This window comes from Beta vulgaris, chromosome 1, assembly GCF_026745355.1.
Source record: "Beta vulgaris subsp. vulgaris cultivar EL10 chromosome 1, EL10.2, whole genome shotgun sequence".
Taxonomy (NCBI): Eukaryota; Viridiplantae; Streptophyta; class Magnoliopsida; order Caryophyllales; family Amaranthaceae; genus Beta; species Beta vulgaris.
This window is the reverse complement of record NC_079202.1, coordinates 49,146,333-49,162,902: the sequence shown is the minus strand read 5'-3', so window position 1 is coordinate 49,162,902 and position 16,570 is coordinate 49,146,333. Positions and strand designations below refer to the sequence as shown.

Here is a 16,570-nt window from a genome sequence, read left to right as displayed (position 1 = left end):
CTTTTTATTATTGTGTGGTCTATTTCGAAGGAGCGTAATGCTCGAATTTTCGAAAATAAAGCCAGCTCATTGACCCAAATTAAAGAGCTCATTTTTGTTGCGGATGTAGTGGTGGATAAAGGGGTGGGAAGACTCATTCCCATATAGCATTGAAGAAGTGGTTCACAACCCTCAATGTCTTCATTGGTCTCAATGTAGCGCTGAAGCTCAATCTCGTCGATCTTGCTCCCCCTATTGTTTGGTCTCCTCCACCAATAATTGTCATGAATGGAACACGGATACATCTTTAAACACTCTCTTCAACAAATCGACAATTGGTGGAATTCTTAAGAATCATTTGCGCCAGTTTTGTTGTATTGTCTCAAGCCCGATTCCCCTCGTAGAAATTAATCATGCTGAAATTCTAGCTATTCATCGGGTAATAAAAATCTTCTCATCTTCTAAGCACTTTGGTCAGTGTGGTCTCATCATAGAATCGGATACGGGCAATGTGGTTAAGTGGTGCAATTGTGATGTCATGGGCCCATGGAACCTCACTTTCATCATCAATTCGATCTACAACACAATGAGCAGTGAAGAAGGGATTTCCATCATCTACAAGGAGAGAGCCACGAATATGGTGGCTGATGCATTAGCCAAGCAAGGGCTATTGAGGATGGATCAATTTGTTGTGTGATTATAAGTTTTTGATTGCTTGCTTAGTTTTTATTAATCTCCTTTTTGTAATTTAATAGTGTGTTCATGCTTGTACATTGATTTCTTGAGATTAATAGGAACAACAATTATTAAAAAAAAATTGTACACTTGCGTCCTATTTTTCTAGACTTAGTTGCAGTTTAGTTTAGTCCGAACTCTATTCAGTTGAATTCAACTCCATTCACTTCAGATCGATTAAATCAGATTCATTTGATCTCCATTTAGTCCAACTCAATTCAATTCAATCCAAAGAATAGGACCTTAGTAGACCAAATAACATCTTCTTTTAATTAAATACTAAATTTCATTCTAGTTTCAACCAAAGAGATTAAACATTGTTAGAAAGTAGGTATGGTAACATTTAGAAAAAAGAATTGACAATAAATTCACCTACCATTGACTTTTGGAGCTCAAGAATTCACACAAACAAATCAAGTACAAAGTACACACCAAAAGAAAGCAAACCATAGGAGAAACTAGCAAGTGGTACACATTTCTAATTTATAGAAGATTAAGGTCCAGTTCTTTTGGACTGAACTGAAACGAACTGAACTGAAATAAATGAAAATTATGAGAGAAAACTAACTAAATTGAAATTAACTGAATTGAACTAAAAATAAGTTCAAAAGAACATGACCTAAATAATAAATGTGTTTGCACGTCTCTTAACAAAAAAATATCAGGCATGCCATGGTCCCCCAATACCCAATTCAAGTACAACCATTTAAGCTTAATTATCTTTCCCTACATTGCTATATATGAATTGGAAAGAGAAGAGAGCGATAGAAAAAGAGGACTGATGTTTATTGTTTGGTGGTCGAAATGAAAGGAGTAAGGTGAAGGCCGCATCAGATCAGAACTTTCACAACCCCCGAATAGCTGTCTATCATAAATATGTGCATGCGACGTCAGTACATAAACATAAAGACAACACTAACATCAAACTTAATTACTACCTCCAACGAAATTATTGACCCCCAACCCCAAACTGAGTAATGATAGCAATTTGTAATGCAATGCTTTTTACTATTGTTGTTCCTCCTTGAAGCCTAGGGGTCTGGTTATATAAGTTGACTTTATTGACCTAAAGGTGGCAAACAGGGCGCACAAAAAAGATGTTTAGATAGAGTTAATTGTAGGGGTGCAGGCTATTTGGATGAAAACTGAAATTAAATTTAATATTAACCGGATTAGTAATTGGGATTGGATTCGAACTATGTTTGAATCAGATTCGAACCGAGTTTTTAAAAAAAAAAAAAATGAATTTTTGGATTTATTTTAATTGAGGGTGATTGGGCTTAATTGATTATTTTTAACCCAAATGATTTAACAACCCTTTTATTTTCGTAAAAGTTAAAACCCTAACTTGCTACTGTAAATTGAATATGTTGTGTAGTTGAACATGTTGTTATGCTGTTGTTGAACCTTTTGTTATAATGAATTATGAGTTTGTAATGAATTATTGTTGTTATAATTTATTACTGAATTTTTATGGGATTTTATGAATTACTTCTATTTTCAAACATTTTTCCTTCAATAATGCCAAAAAGGGGATTAATTCCCAAAATGTGCCACAAAAAATTTTATTTCCCTGCGTACCGTCCAACGAAAAAAAGTTTTTTTTTTTGTTTTAACGGAGGTAAACCGCTACTCGGAGTAGCGGTTTACTTCAAACAAAACCGCTACTCCGAGTAGCGGTTCATTCACATACACCGCTACTCAGAGAAGCGGTTTTAATGAATGAACCGCTACTCGGAGTAGCGGTTTTGTCCCCCGGGTAAACCGCTACTCCGAGTAGCGGTTCATTCATTAAAACTGCTACTCCGAGTAGCGGTTTTGTACCCATTACATAACTCCCTGCATTGTTTCCACATAACTGGCCAAGTGCCAGAAAGCCAAAAAAATTCCAGCAATCCCAAACAAGCATCCAACCTGCAATTCCAGCAATTCCAAACAATTATCCAACCTCCAATTTCAACATTATCCAACCTGCAATTCCAGCATTTCCAAACAATTATCCAACCTCCAATTTCAACATTATCCAACCTGCAATTCCAGCAATTCCAAACAATTATCCACCCTCCAATTTCAACATTATCCAACCTGCAATTCCAGCACCAAATTCCATTCAACAACACCAAATATAAGCCACACATTGATCACTCATCACCAAGTTCATACACATTCAAATGTATGTAAAAAAATTTTAGTTACAAGTTAGAGTGAGAAAATAATGTTAACTAACTACATAAACAATAAATGAAACTGCTAAAACCCTCTCTTCTTCTTTTGTGAAGGTGTAGATAGAGCTCCGGTCGCCGGCGGTGAGGCTCGTGCGGCGCTGTCGTCGGAAGAGAGAGAGGGAGAAGTGAGTTTGAGAGAAAAAAAATTTCGAACGTTAGTAAATTGGGAAATTGGGGATTTAGGTCTGATTTGGGGATTTTTATAAACCGCTACTATGAGTAGCGGTTTTCTTTAATGAACCGCTACTCCGAGTAGCGGTTCACAACGGGTCAAAAATCTTGTAAACCGCTACTCAGAGTAGCGGTTCATTAAAGAAAACCGCTACTCCAAGTAGCGGTTGATTTTAAATATAACCACTACTCTGAGTAGCGGTTTTTATGCATTAACCGCTACTGAGTAGCGGTTTTACTGCAGTTTTAAAAAAAAAAAAAAATTTCGCGTGCCGTCCTACGTGGACGGTACGCAGGGAAATAAAATTTTTTGTGACACATTTTGGGAATTAATCCCCTTTTTGGCATTATTCAAGGAAAAAATTCCTTTATTTTGATGCTTGTACCAAGTTTATTTCATCGAAAAGATATATTTTTAAAAAATTGGATCATTCAGACCGGGTTCAATCTAACGTCCGAAAAATTAGATGGGAATGATTTGGACTCAAACTCTAACTAGTTTGAATTTGAATTTTAAAATCCGAATTGTATTTGGATCCGATTGGATTAGGCGTAAATACAACCATACACCAAAATTTCACCCCTAGTCAATTGGATTAGGTCACGTTCAGGTGATGATATTCATACTATAGATTGATGTGGGTTGGATTTTATTTAGGTTCATGAAGATTTTGATCTTCAAAATCCATCAATTTTTTTGTCATATTAATTGTCTTCGTTGGTTCAAGGCAAAATTGATTTTATTTGTAAGATGGTACATTTCGTTCGAGTTGATTAAGTTGCATAATATCAGTTTATTACTTTTTATTTTATGTGTAGAACGAATCGATATTTATCTATCCACATTCGAGGCAAACATAGTTTTTCTACTTCGAGGTAGATATTAGAGATGGACATGGATCTAGGATCCGGCCCAAACTCGATTGGACTTGATCTATTTTAAAGGGTCTAGGTCTAAAAAATTAAGACCATTGGATTTGGTTCGGATTTGGGTCTAGGTGTTAAAATTCAGGTTTTTGGATTCGAATTTCATGAATTTAGCCCAAACCCGCCCCGTAGACCCATTTCGTATTTACATATTAAATTTATTTATCATAATACAAAATATATAAAGTTGTAATAAATTTTTTTACCAAGACTCAAGTCAACTTGTTGTGTATGATTTAATTTTAAATGTTTGTATAAGAATTAAACTATTATTTTAATAACTAAAAAAACAGGTGTAAAAAATTCGTAGGTTAAAAAGCATAATCGAAACTCCTAATAAGCTTGAGAACCATTTTGGACTCAGGACCCGCCGGTCCCGTTAGATCTGGGTAAGGGTCCGAGTTTTCTAGACTTTGTGGGTCTGGACGGGTCTAGATCCGGGTCTAACAGGACCCGCCCCATACCCGACTCATGCCTATCCCTAGTAAATACTCCCTTTTTTATCTTTCTCACTTGGAATCTTGGCACTATTCATACTCAGAGATAATCTTCTCAAAAAAAATTCAATTTATAAGAAAAAATATAGTCATGTGAGGTCTTGTTTCATTTGTCTCAATTAGTACATTATTAATATTCAATTTTTATTTCAAAGAGGTGCATTGGGAGATGCTAATAAAAAAGTGAGAATGATTAAAAAAAAAAACAGAGGGAGTACAATTCTACATGGGTCAAATAATCAAATATGGACCAGTATTGTTAAGTTCGTTTGTTCCATTTTGTATCCATTACAATGTTCCGATAATTACAAAAATTTAAAAGGAAGGGGATCAAGCAGCATGTAAAACACTTAAAGTGAGATAATCAGTTAGTCAAGTCGATTTTATCAGGTCGAATAATTTTGGATTCAGATCATTGTAATATTGGGTATGACATGGTGTTCGAGGCATAAAGAAGGTTTATAGCTGTTAGGAAGGTCTTTGCGATTTCAAGTTCTTTTGGAGAGGTTAAACTGGACTAATAAGTTTACATTTGGTTTTAAAGACTTTTCATACAATTTCTATTCTCCAAGATTGTAAACTTGTATTCAGGTGCTCAATATCTCCAATAGATAGTTTTTTCTCAGATGGAGATGTCCTCCAATATGTAAGGATAGAGGAGGAAATTTTCACTAGCATCCTCGCAAACACCTCTTAAAGCTATTGTTCCTAGTAGCTTTTACAGTAACATAAAAACGGGCTTAAGAACCCAATTTGAAAGCCACAATGTGCAGTTTTAGAGAACTTATGTGCACAAATCGATACAAAGTTCAACAGGTAAAAAACTAAGGAAAAAAGAAAATAGTTACAAATTTTAATAATGTCCAAACTCGAACGAGTTCCTTTACTCCGCCCCCTTAGTGACTGACTGCTTGTTATTCTAAAATTAACAATAGCTTCATAGTATCAAGAATGATAGTAACTATGCTACCGTGTGATAAACTCACCTATATTGAATTTACCATTTCCAAATTAAACCCACTGAGATCTCATTGAAGAATAGATAAACTGATTATTAACATCATTTTATGACAAATCACACACATCCAAGAGAAAACATTTGAGGTTCATACTATTGAAAACGAAATGGTGTAAACAAAGATAATCGTGAATAAATCCTAACGAAAGAAGATGTTGCCGCTTAAACAAGTTACATGTGAATTGGACCCGATATATAAAGGTGATCCGAGTTATAGGTGAATTGGATCCGATATAGGAAAGTGACTCATAAACTTCGAATGGATCAGGAATACATCAAACTTGGGATAGCATAGAAAGATATCCCCAAGCTTGAAAATCATGATAACTTTTTGTACTAAATTTGTTATAGTGAAAGCAAACCCTACATGAGTTGAGATGCCACTATGAGGTGCACATGATTCAATCAGCAATTCACCATTAAGCCAACCTCAAAGGGTGGTAACACAACCAACCTTTCAATTAAACAAAAGCAGCTTTAATTTACACCATAATAGCAAACATCAAAGACACCAAAAGCACTTGTAATACATTTTTCCGGGGTCTAACTTCCCATTCCAAGCATTCAAGTGCAAAAACCCCACAAATAAAGCAAAGTTAAATTTAAGAAACAAGAATTTGATTTAATATAATTAATGATGAAACACATCAAAAGGCCAACTAGCCTCTCCTCGTGCCATGCCTAGCATTAAAGTGATGACCCACCTTAATACAGGGCATTAGAAAAAAAAAATACTGTACTACATATATTACTCCTAGAAAAGACACACCAAATGAGATAAGAAAGAAGTTTTATTGCTGGGTCCCATCTCAACCCCCAATATGGGGCGTGCGTATTCTGTTATGTAGATTTTAGGGTCCATCTTTTGAATCATTGAAGTCTTCAGTCCACAAGTGAGAAAAACTTCTTCAGTAGGCCAACAACAGAGGATTCCAAAAGCTACTAAAAATTTCACCAGTGACCTTCTACTGGCCAGAAATCCCTAAAGATTTGGCTTTGTATTTCAGGGTCTTAAGATAATTGATGGCTTCATCTAATACCACAACTGCATCTTTACTATTTCTGCCTGGAAGTATAGTCTGCAAGATGCTCACTGTCTCGCGTATTTTCTCCTTTCTCTCTCTCTTAGTACCGGATAATGAACATATATTATCACATGGCCTTGTGGGTTTCCCACCAGCACAGCTCGATTCTGCATCGTCTTCATACTCTAAGGCCCCTTTAAGCTTTAGGGAACTTGCAGTGTTGCATGTTACTGAGGGAACTTCATAAGCACTTTCGGACAGTTTCTGCCTTTTAAAAGGTCCGGCAGAACTTGCCACTTCATCCATGTCTTCGTTATCATCAAACCCAGTCATCGTGCTGGGGGAACGTCCCGTGCTTGTTTCTTCACTGTCACTGTAATTATCTTCATCATCTGAGGAGAGCAATGCATTGATATCTTCTGTGTCTTCATGCATCTCACTCATCTCATCATCATCATCGTCATAGTCCAAGTCATCAGTTTGATAAGGTCCTGAATGGAAGTGCCCTTTGCTCCCATTTCCAAGCACACCCTCTTTCACGTTGTAGTAACAACTAGGTTTTCGGTTCCAAGAGTTGGGTGGCTGGTTTGAAGCACCTACCATCGAACTTAATATCAAGGTTGTTTTGTTACCTGTCCGATCAAAAACAAGAAATTGCTTCGGACCATGTCCAGCATCAGGGGGGGACACATTGGACTCGCCAAGATTTTCATTAGCAGAGGCAGGAGCCCTGCCAGGAAATTCAATTTCTGGCATGAGCTTACTTTGAAGCGTCGTATCTGGTAGAAGACCCTGCCTAAACCGAGGCAAACAATAAAACCACCCATGAGGCTCCTTAAATTGCCCAACCTTAAAATCAGGTGGTCCCGCAAATTCAAATGATGGCAAGGCACTACTCACAGGAGCTGCATTGGTGCAAGGTCTTGCACAAGGGATGCCCGTGCTTTGCATCCCTATATCAAATGGCAGTTTCAAGGATTCAGCGTTAGGAAACTGCCCATCTGGTTGCCGTAGGTGTAACCAGGACTCGAAGTCCTTCCCCATCAACACAAACAGTTATCTGCAGATTGAAGTAACAACAATCATTTAGGTTAAACAATTAAACACGAGCCTAACTGCCAACATAGATGTATAAAGCTACTGATGAAGAAACATACCACAACAGGGACAAGTTGTGAGCCTTGCTTTGTAATTGCTTGTAAACTTTATCCAAGAAGTTGCAAGAAAAATAAGAAACCCAGTTGAACCAAAACCCAAAACACAGAACTATAATCCTATCTACGTAACTGGCTTGAGTAAATGACGGAAGTATTCAGCCTGAAAAATCCAAGATGACGAAAATTAGACAAGTAACTAGTCATCGACATCATCTCCTCTATTTCAAGTAACAAAACAGCTTCAAATCAAGCTCCAAACTTGATCATACAAAGAACCAAAATTTCCTTTTGATTAGTTAGAAAAAGAGATACGACAGACCAAACTAGAACCAGCCCACTCTCAGTCGCCTATGGGCTATACAGGAGTAAAAAAAAACTCACATGACTGAACCCTAAGCATATATATACAAATACAAAGAGAAATCCTCAATCACTTGGCATGCTATGTCCCAACAAACAATAAAAATAAGAACAGTCATTGAACATTACTCCACCGTAATCCAAAAGCTAACCATCAATTTCAATAGGCTTCAACTAATCATTATAAACCATTATTCAGCTACGATCACAATGTATTAAATCAAATGTCTCACTGATTCCCACTAATCCATATTATAAGCAAATTTCAACAACTATAATCATATACAGATTGTATGGAGTAAACTTCAAGGCTAAAAATAAAAAAAAGTTCCCATTAGCACAATAAAGAATCAAATTCATCTAACCATACCACCAACATAAAGTTATAGCAAACTTTTAAACATCTACAACAATAACAACATGACACAATTCAAAACTAGAAAAATACCCCAATAACACAATAACAACTACAACAAATCCATAGTCCAAACGATTTGGTTTTCGAAATCCCAACAACACCAATATACAATCAAATACTACTCAGAACTCAGAAGTATATAAAACATACTTTGGTTGATGAAGCAAGAATAGAAGTACAAACCTGACAATTGCGAAGAGGTTGGAAGCAAGCAATGACTCTAACTATGATTGTAGCAAAACCATCAACTCCATTTTCATGTTTCAAAGCCCGGAATCTTGTCTGACTAGCTGCTTGGCACACCATAACTACTACTACTAACTCCAACCCCACAACCCAACCTTTCTTTTAAGGAAAGGAATAATTTACCCAAAAAAAACCCACAAAAATTAAACTACAAATATTCAACAATGTTGAAGAAAATCAGAGAAAATGAAGAAATTTAGCTGATCCTGCGAACGTAACAGGGGATAACGATGAAGAAAAAAGAACCCATGTAATTAAAATTAGGGATTTCTGATTCTAAAGGGTTGAAAATTAAGGGTTTTTTTGTGATGGAGAAAATTGGGGATTTACAGAATTACACGGCAATATAAGTTCAAAGAGACAACTTTGCGAAACACATCTACTGATAAACAAAACCACCGCATGCTGTGTTCTTAACTGATCGCCACTTTTTTCTTTTTCTCTTTTTAATATTCTTCCTTTTTACCCCACTACTTGAATTCCTGCGAAAAAAAATCAGGGAAAATTACACATCAGTAAAAAGATTCAATTTTTTACATACTTAATTTCTGTACATAAAAAAATAAAATCAATCCATCAATTTATTACAATAGAAATTTTAGAAATCCTTCAAAATTCACTCTCTTTTTCTGCACAATTTTTTTCAAAAACTATAGAAATCGTAAAACTGTAATTTATAATCAAAAATATGTAGCAATGGAAATTCTAGAAATGGTTCAAAAAATCTAGCTTTTATTTATGGTACAAATATTCCAAAACATAAATCTGATTCATGAAGATCAGTTGACAATAATTTAAAGGGAAAGTTAAGGTTATTTGAAGAAAAAACTTTACAAAACCTTATATATATAATTTACCAAAATTTTGAAGAAAAAAAATGTAGCAGAAGAAATTTGGGAAATGACGAACAATTGAAAGTAAAAAAAAAATAGGAGGAAGAATTACCGAGAGAAGATCTGAGAGTAGAATTGTTGGGAGCTTATCTACTCAAGAAGAGTGAGATGAGAGGAAGGACAGAAAAGTAGAAGACAGAGAGAGAAATTAGATGCAAATGCAATGAATAAATTTGGAGGAGAGAGAAAGAAGAACAACGCGTGAGTGAGGGAGTGATAGTGAGAGCAAAAAAGATGCACGGATGGAGAGAGGAGGGAGAGGGAGTTGTGTTATATAGGGAGATTATTTGACGAAATTGTCCTTCCAATGTGTGCCCTTTTGCCTATGCGATGTACGACTGTGGTGGAGTATTAGATGAAACGTGCGTTCTCTTCATCTTAATAAATTAAATTTCAGGTTTAATAAGTTCGGTTCAGTTTAGATAAGCTTTAATCAGGGTAATAAGTTCTAATTAGATGTAATATGTTTCGATTAGGTCTAATAAGTTTCAATCAGGTGCAATAAGTTCCAATTAGGTGCAATAAGGTCCAACAATTTTCAATAAAGTCTAAATAATCAATGATCAATATGTATTATTGTCCATTATTTTATTATTTATATCACTGTTATCTGATTATGTTATTATTAGAATTTTAATTAAAGTACTCTTCAAAAAAAAGAATTTTAATTAAAGTACCACAACAACTATATCGTATTATACTTGTATTATTGTCTATTATTCTATTAAATATTTGTATTATTATCTATTATTTTATTATTCATATTACTATTAGTTTATTATGTTATTATTAAAAAAATTAATTAAAGTACCAGAATGTATAGTATTATACTTGTATTATTGTTTATTATTTTATTATTCATATTGCTATTAACAAGACTATTAGATATATTAGTGGTGAAAGTTGTGTATAGGCAAGTACATAAATAGTATTTTTTTTTTGTTAAATGGTTTATCATAAGTGATACTTAATAATAATTTCTTTTAAAGGGCAAATTTTAATAATTATTATTTCATAATAAATTCTGAGGGATAGAGTTTACGTTAGGGGTTATATTAATGTTATAACTCATCAATTTTGTTGTCCAATAAGGTCTAATAAGTTTTAATCAGGTCTAATAAGTTTTAATCAGGTCCAATAAGGTCTAATAAGTTCCAATCATGTCCAATAAGTTCCAATAAGGTTCAATCAGGTCCAATAAGTTGAATCAGATCCAATTAAGTCTAATAAGTTCAGTTCAGGTCCAATAAGTTTAGTTCAGATAAGTTCAGGGTCATTCAGGTGAAGAGAACACACCCCAAATAAGATCAAAACACCAAGCTTAGCTTAGCTAAGGGTCTGTTCTCCCCCAACTTATTTTCAGTTCAGTTCATTTGTAATCAGATCAGTTTAGTTCAGTTGTTTTATGCCGAAGATACATGCCCTAACTTGGTAGGAATTCCACCTCATGATTTTAAAATTATGGGTTTGAATTTCACCAAGTGAGGGGCACTTGGAGTAGAATTTCCGTTACAACTTCCTGTTCTTTCAAGTATCTGGGCCTTTGTGTTGGGCCTGCGAGAGCAGCCTAGAGAACTAAATAATAAGATCAGACGGATCAAATGAATTTTTTTTTTTTTAATGAAGATACAAGATTACATCCTATTTTTTGAGACATATTTTAATCTAGTTTAGCTTAATTCAGCCTAGTTCATTTCAAATCGAACCTTAATAGTAATAATAATAGTAGAGATTGTTTTATAAACTTGTAAGTATGCTTCTATAATTAATGGATGTTAAGATAGATAAAATTTCAAAGTACTTCCTCCGTTTTTTAGATGAATAATTTTGACTTTTGATACTTTTCACATATATGACTTGGACTATCTTTTGTGAGTTCTACTTGAGGAAAAATATAGTCATGTGAGATTTTATTAGATTCGTCTCAAAGTATATTTTTCAAATATCAACTTCTTGCGATTTTTTCTTATTAATATTTAGAGATATTAAGATACAAGTTAGTGCCTCAACAAGTGTGCCTAAAGGAAATGAAACAATTAGGAATACATAGTAAGTATTATAATGATACAAATTTCTAATTTTTCAATATGTAATCAATTGTAGTATTATAATGATACAAATTTTTAATTTTTCAATATGTAATCAATTGTTATAAATAACTTATCTTTATTTTTTTATCATGGATAAAACTCTAATTTCTCCTATCCTAAACTATAGATATGCATCTTAAACCATTAGATGGTGTCATTATACTCGATAAAAACTGAGTTCATTCATCATACATCCGGGTGTATATGGTACACTCAAGACTATTTTTTTGCTCATTAGCTCATTTTGAACTCTCCTTATATTAGTATATTTTTGTCCATTCAGATGATTTCAAATGAGCAAAAAAAATAACCTTGAGTGTATTGCATACAAATTGTACTTGAAAATTGCAACCCTTCTAGTGTTATTTGAAGAAAAATCATCAACCAATTTATCATAACCAATTTTCTCGAAACAATCGTTTTCAATGGCTATCAAGCTAACATAATATATATCAAGCTTATAACAAACATCATGGAGAAACAACAATACCAATAAATTCATAATTAAAATATATAATCATCGATTCAGAAATTAGAATTTTAAAATACAAACATCATGAAAATCGAAATGGGATAATTGCCAGAATTCCAAATTATCAAAATAAAAAACAACTAAAAAATAAATTTCCAGATTAAGAAATTACCTTCAAATTATAGGAGCCAAAAACATACTTCCTCCGTTCTGTTTTAAATGAAACATTGAATAAATGACACTATTCATTGATCAATTTTGACTCGAATTTATCGCCATTATATAATCAAAAATATAGTCAAGTGGGATCTTCTTAGATTTGTCTCGATGCATACTATCGAATTATAACTTTTTTTAAATTTTTTACTTGTGCACAACCAAAGATATTAATGATTAAAGAAGCGTGTTGGGTTGCATGAAAAAGCAAACGTTTCATTTAAAATAAAACGGAGAAAGTATAACATTAACCAAATTCGTAATGTTGTTTTAGATATAGATTTGAGAGTTGATTAAGTAAAATGGTCATAGTTGTACATAATGGAATTACTTACATTTATAATTATGAAAATGGAAGAGAAGGAAATGACTATTTATGTTTTTTTTCATTGGAAATTGGGGATTAGAACTGTAATGGGAACTGGAAGATGGGGGGACGAGGAGTTAGGGGTTTTGGAAATTGGAGGAGGGTTGAAATGGAGGTTGGAGAATAGGAAGACGGAGAAAACGAGGAGTCGTAGGGGTTTTGGATGATAGAGTAAAAAACTATTCCCGAGACTCCAATTATCAGTTTAAGCTTTTGGCTGGAGTCGCAAGAATAGTTTTATACTTTATCACGCCCCTTCATGTAAGAGCCTATTAGGTTGAATTATAGATGGAACAAGTCTCAACCCTTACGCTAAATATTCCAGTTAGAAAGGAGGGGTGCATGAGATTTGAACCATTGACCTTTATGCTTTTAGTATTATACTCTATCATTGGAAACTAAAAGACCTCGTTACCTCACGTGTGAAAGAACTAAGTAATTAGATACTTTTCTTTTATACTATGAGTAAACAAAATACAATTAAACTCTTATATTTTAGGGCCATGAGCAGTTGATCATCCTAAACGGGGTCTTAGTCGGCTATGCATGTAATCTCTCTCTCCTCAAATAATTTTACTTCGATTTTGTACTTTTCAAAAGTAAATTTAACCATTTTGCATTTATCTCTTTTACTTCTAAGAGATTGTGTTGGTTATCCCTCAAAGCAAAGTGCGTTGATTTTTTAGGAACAAAGGTGATATTGTTTGCTGTCAGTTCGGTCAGAATTGGAGAAGAAATTAGAAACTCTAAATATATCTTTTTGTCAAATAACATGCTTGTTAACTATGAATTAATTGGTGATAAGAAAGTTAATTACAATATAGTGAAAATAGAGAAACTCGATTCTTAACACCTTTTAATCTCTTTTGCTTTAACAATTTTTAGTCCCTATCCAACTTTTAATCTCCAAACTCTAGTTTGCATATATACCAAACATCACATTGCATTGGAGGAAACAATTTGGAGTATCATTTGAAACTAACTACTTTTCTAAACAAAAGCCATGAACATAATAGGAAATTGATGACTTCTTTTGTATGATGACTTCTTTTCTTAATTCCGCTGAATATAGCAGTAAGGAAATAAAGCAAGGACCAATCTCATCCAGAAAAATATAGTAGTCGTATATTTTTCGTAGCTAGAAACTAGAAAGTAGTAGAATGTGTAAAGAAAATCAGAAAAAATGCGGAGGAATCCAATGTGTGTTTTAGTAGGAAGACCCATGATTTAGGCTTGACTGTTCAAACTATGAATCATATAAACACGATGGTGGGACCCACTAAAGGGGCTAAATACCAACAGGCACATCATATTTCAAACCTCACACTTTCACCAGACTCGCGTATTCCTCTTTCTTCTTATCAATTACTCCCCCCTCTCCTATAATCGTCATTTTTGTAAAACTACTACTAAAAGCTTTTCAATAAGGATGGACAAAGACTTGGTTCTTAAATTCTTTTTAATAAGTAGAAAGACTTTAGTTATTGCCTTGGTCCCGGCATAAAATGAAATAAAAAACTTTACATTGATGTGATTTTTGTTTTCCTACTATACTAAAACTCTAAGCCAATACCAAGGAATTTACAATTTTCATTGTGTGGCACATGGAGTGAGTATTTAGATAGATTAATTAATAAATTATATATGTAATTTTGATTTTGATTTTGATTGCATATGTATTTTACCTAATGTTGCATGGGTACTTTTTCTAGGTCACGTACTCGTACCCGCACCCGTACACGATACGATAAATATCATGTATGGATACGTGTACTCTTACCTAAAATTTCAAAATCTTGTCGTTTTCAGTCCTTGTACCCGTACCCGTATCCGTCAATGTACAACCTAGATGTCCAGTATCCGACATGTATCGAATATCAATATGTCACGTCTTTAATACATCTGAAACTTACCACATGGACTATATATATAAACGAAGTTAAACTTAGTCTAATGGTAAGGATTGTATCTTCCAACCTTAAAATTTGGGATTCAATAATCCCACTAAATTAAAGACATTTTGAAGGAGTAGCACTTTGGGGGGGAGTGGATCTCCTTACCTCATCGTTCCACTCCCAAAGTATCTAGCCTTCTAAGCAAGATTGACATGTGATACCTAACATCTGAATCTTATTATGAGACATTCAAGACACAATTTAGGGTGCGTTCTTTTCACCTTATTGGACCTGAACTTATCTGAACTGAACTTATTGGATCTGAACTGAATTTTTTAGACATGAACTGAACTTATTAGACCTGATTGTACCTGATTCAACTTATTGAACCTGATTGAACCTTATTGGAACTTATTATTGGACCTGATTGAAACTTATTGACCTGATTGGAACTTATTAATTAGACCTTATTGGACTTGATTGAAACTTTTGAAACCTTATTAGCTTTTAGCAATTGGAACTTATTGGACCTTATTAGACCTGATTGGAACTAATAATTGCACCTGATTAGAACTAATTGACCTGATTGGAACTTATTCCCCTGATTGGACCTGATTGAAACTTATCTGAACTTATCTAAACTTATTGGGCCTGGAACTTAATTTATTAAGGTGAAGAGAACGCATCCTTAGGCACTTGAATACATACGTGTCATTATTGATTGTTTTATGAAAATTTTTGATAAAAGAAAAAGTCATTGCCAAACCTATAATATAAGGCAACTAATTCAAACAAAAAAAAATATTTTTTTAGTTGGATTATTTTTGTCTAAATCTTCTCTAATAATATACTCTATCATGAACTTTGTACCTTTCAAATATTTTATATAAGTACAAATTGCCAAAAAATTGCCCTAAATTCACCACCCTCTCACACTACCAAAGTTAGGGAAATCATCTAAGAATTAGTGAATTTGGAAATATTATCGTAAAAATTGATACTTCCTCTATTCTTTTTCCAAATGCGTGCAATATTTGCCTTTTTTGGTGAATGAATTAAGATAATCAAAATGTCGCATTTGAAAACAGAGGTAGTATTTGATTGGTAGAGAAGTTGCCTTGTACCACCTACATTAAGGATCTCACTTAGTAATATACGACACATTTTGCATAGTGTTTTGTTTAGAATAGTAAAAAATTTAAATAAGTGATAGGAAATAAATTCCGACTTCAAATTTCCATTAATTTAATAAGTAATTTTAAAATTTTCTCTATGTGCATTTTTTTATCGGTTTTTTCACCAGATACCCCTGAGGTTTCTTAATATTCACCTGGTACACTCGCGTTTTCCAAAATTCACCAAGTACTCCTGTGGTTTGGAAAAATACCTGACGTGACCCTACCATCAACTCTCTGTTAAATATAACCCTAAAAAACTTAATTAACCTTAATTTCTAACCCTATCCTACCCTAACCCTTAACCCTAATCCTAACAGTAACCCTAACCCTAACCCATAACCCTAACCCTAACCCTTAACCCTCTCACCACCACTTCCCCCTCCCCTCCCCACCGCATCCCCTATCCCCACCCCACCCCTCGCGCAACTCCTCCCCGCATCCCTCGCGCAGCGCCTTCCCCCACCCCCCGTCGAATTTCGCGCTCCCCTCCTCCCACCCCCACACCCGGTCGAAAATCGACTCGGGAAGTTTTAAAAATGTCAAAATCGATTCAGGAGAGGCGCTGCACGAAATTCGACCGGGGGGGGGGGTCGGGAAGGCGCTGAGCGAGGGGTGGGGGAGGCGTTGCGCGAGGAGTGGGGTGGGGGGAGGGGCAGGGTGGTGGGAGGGTTAAGGGTTGCACAAAGGCCACAATCTTTGTT

General features: G+C 34.5%; 1 protein-coding gene across 1 annotated transcript; it reads right to left on the bottom strand.

The window, feature by feature from the left end:
* Nucleotides 1–6,148: 6,148 nt before the first annotated feature.
* On the bottom strand, nt 6,149–9,907 carry LOC104891529 (transcription factor bHLH143). The gene is made up of 4 exons (XM_010677239.4): nt 9,704–9,907; nt 8,696–9,240; nt 7,735–7,894; nt 6,149–7,637 (listed from the first exon to the last, which is right to left on the bottom strand). The coding sequence occupies exon 4, from the start codon at nt 7,619–7,621 to the stop codon at nt 6,518–6,520; it is 1,104 nt and encodes a 367-aa protein (XP_010675541.2). The 5' UTR covers nt 7,622–7,637; nt 7,735–7,894; nt 8,696–9,240; nt 9,704–9,907; the 3' UTR covers nt 6,149–6,517.
* Between the last annotated feature and the right edge of the window lie 6,663 nt (nt 9,908–16,570).

Coding starts and splice junctions, on each gene's coding strand:
- LOC104891529 (XM_010677239.4), bottom strand. CDS start 7,621: ATGGGGAAGGACTTCGAGTCCTGGTTACACCTACGGCAACCAGATGGG.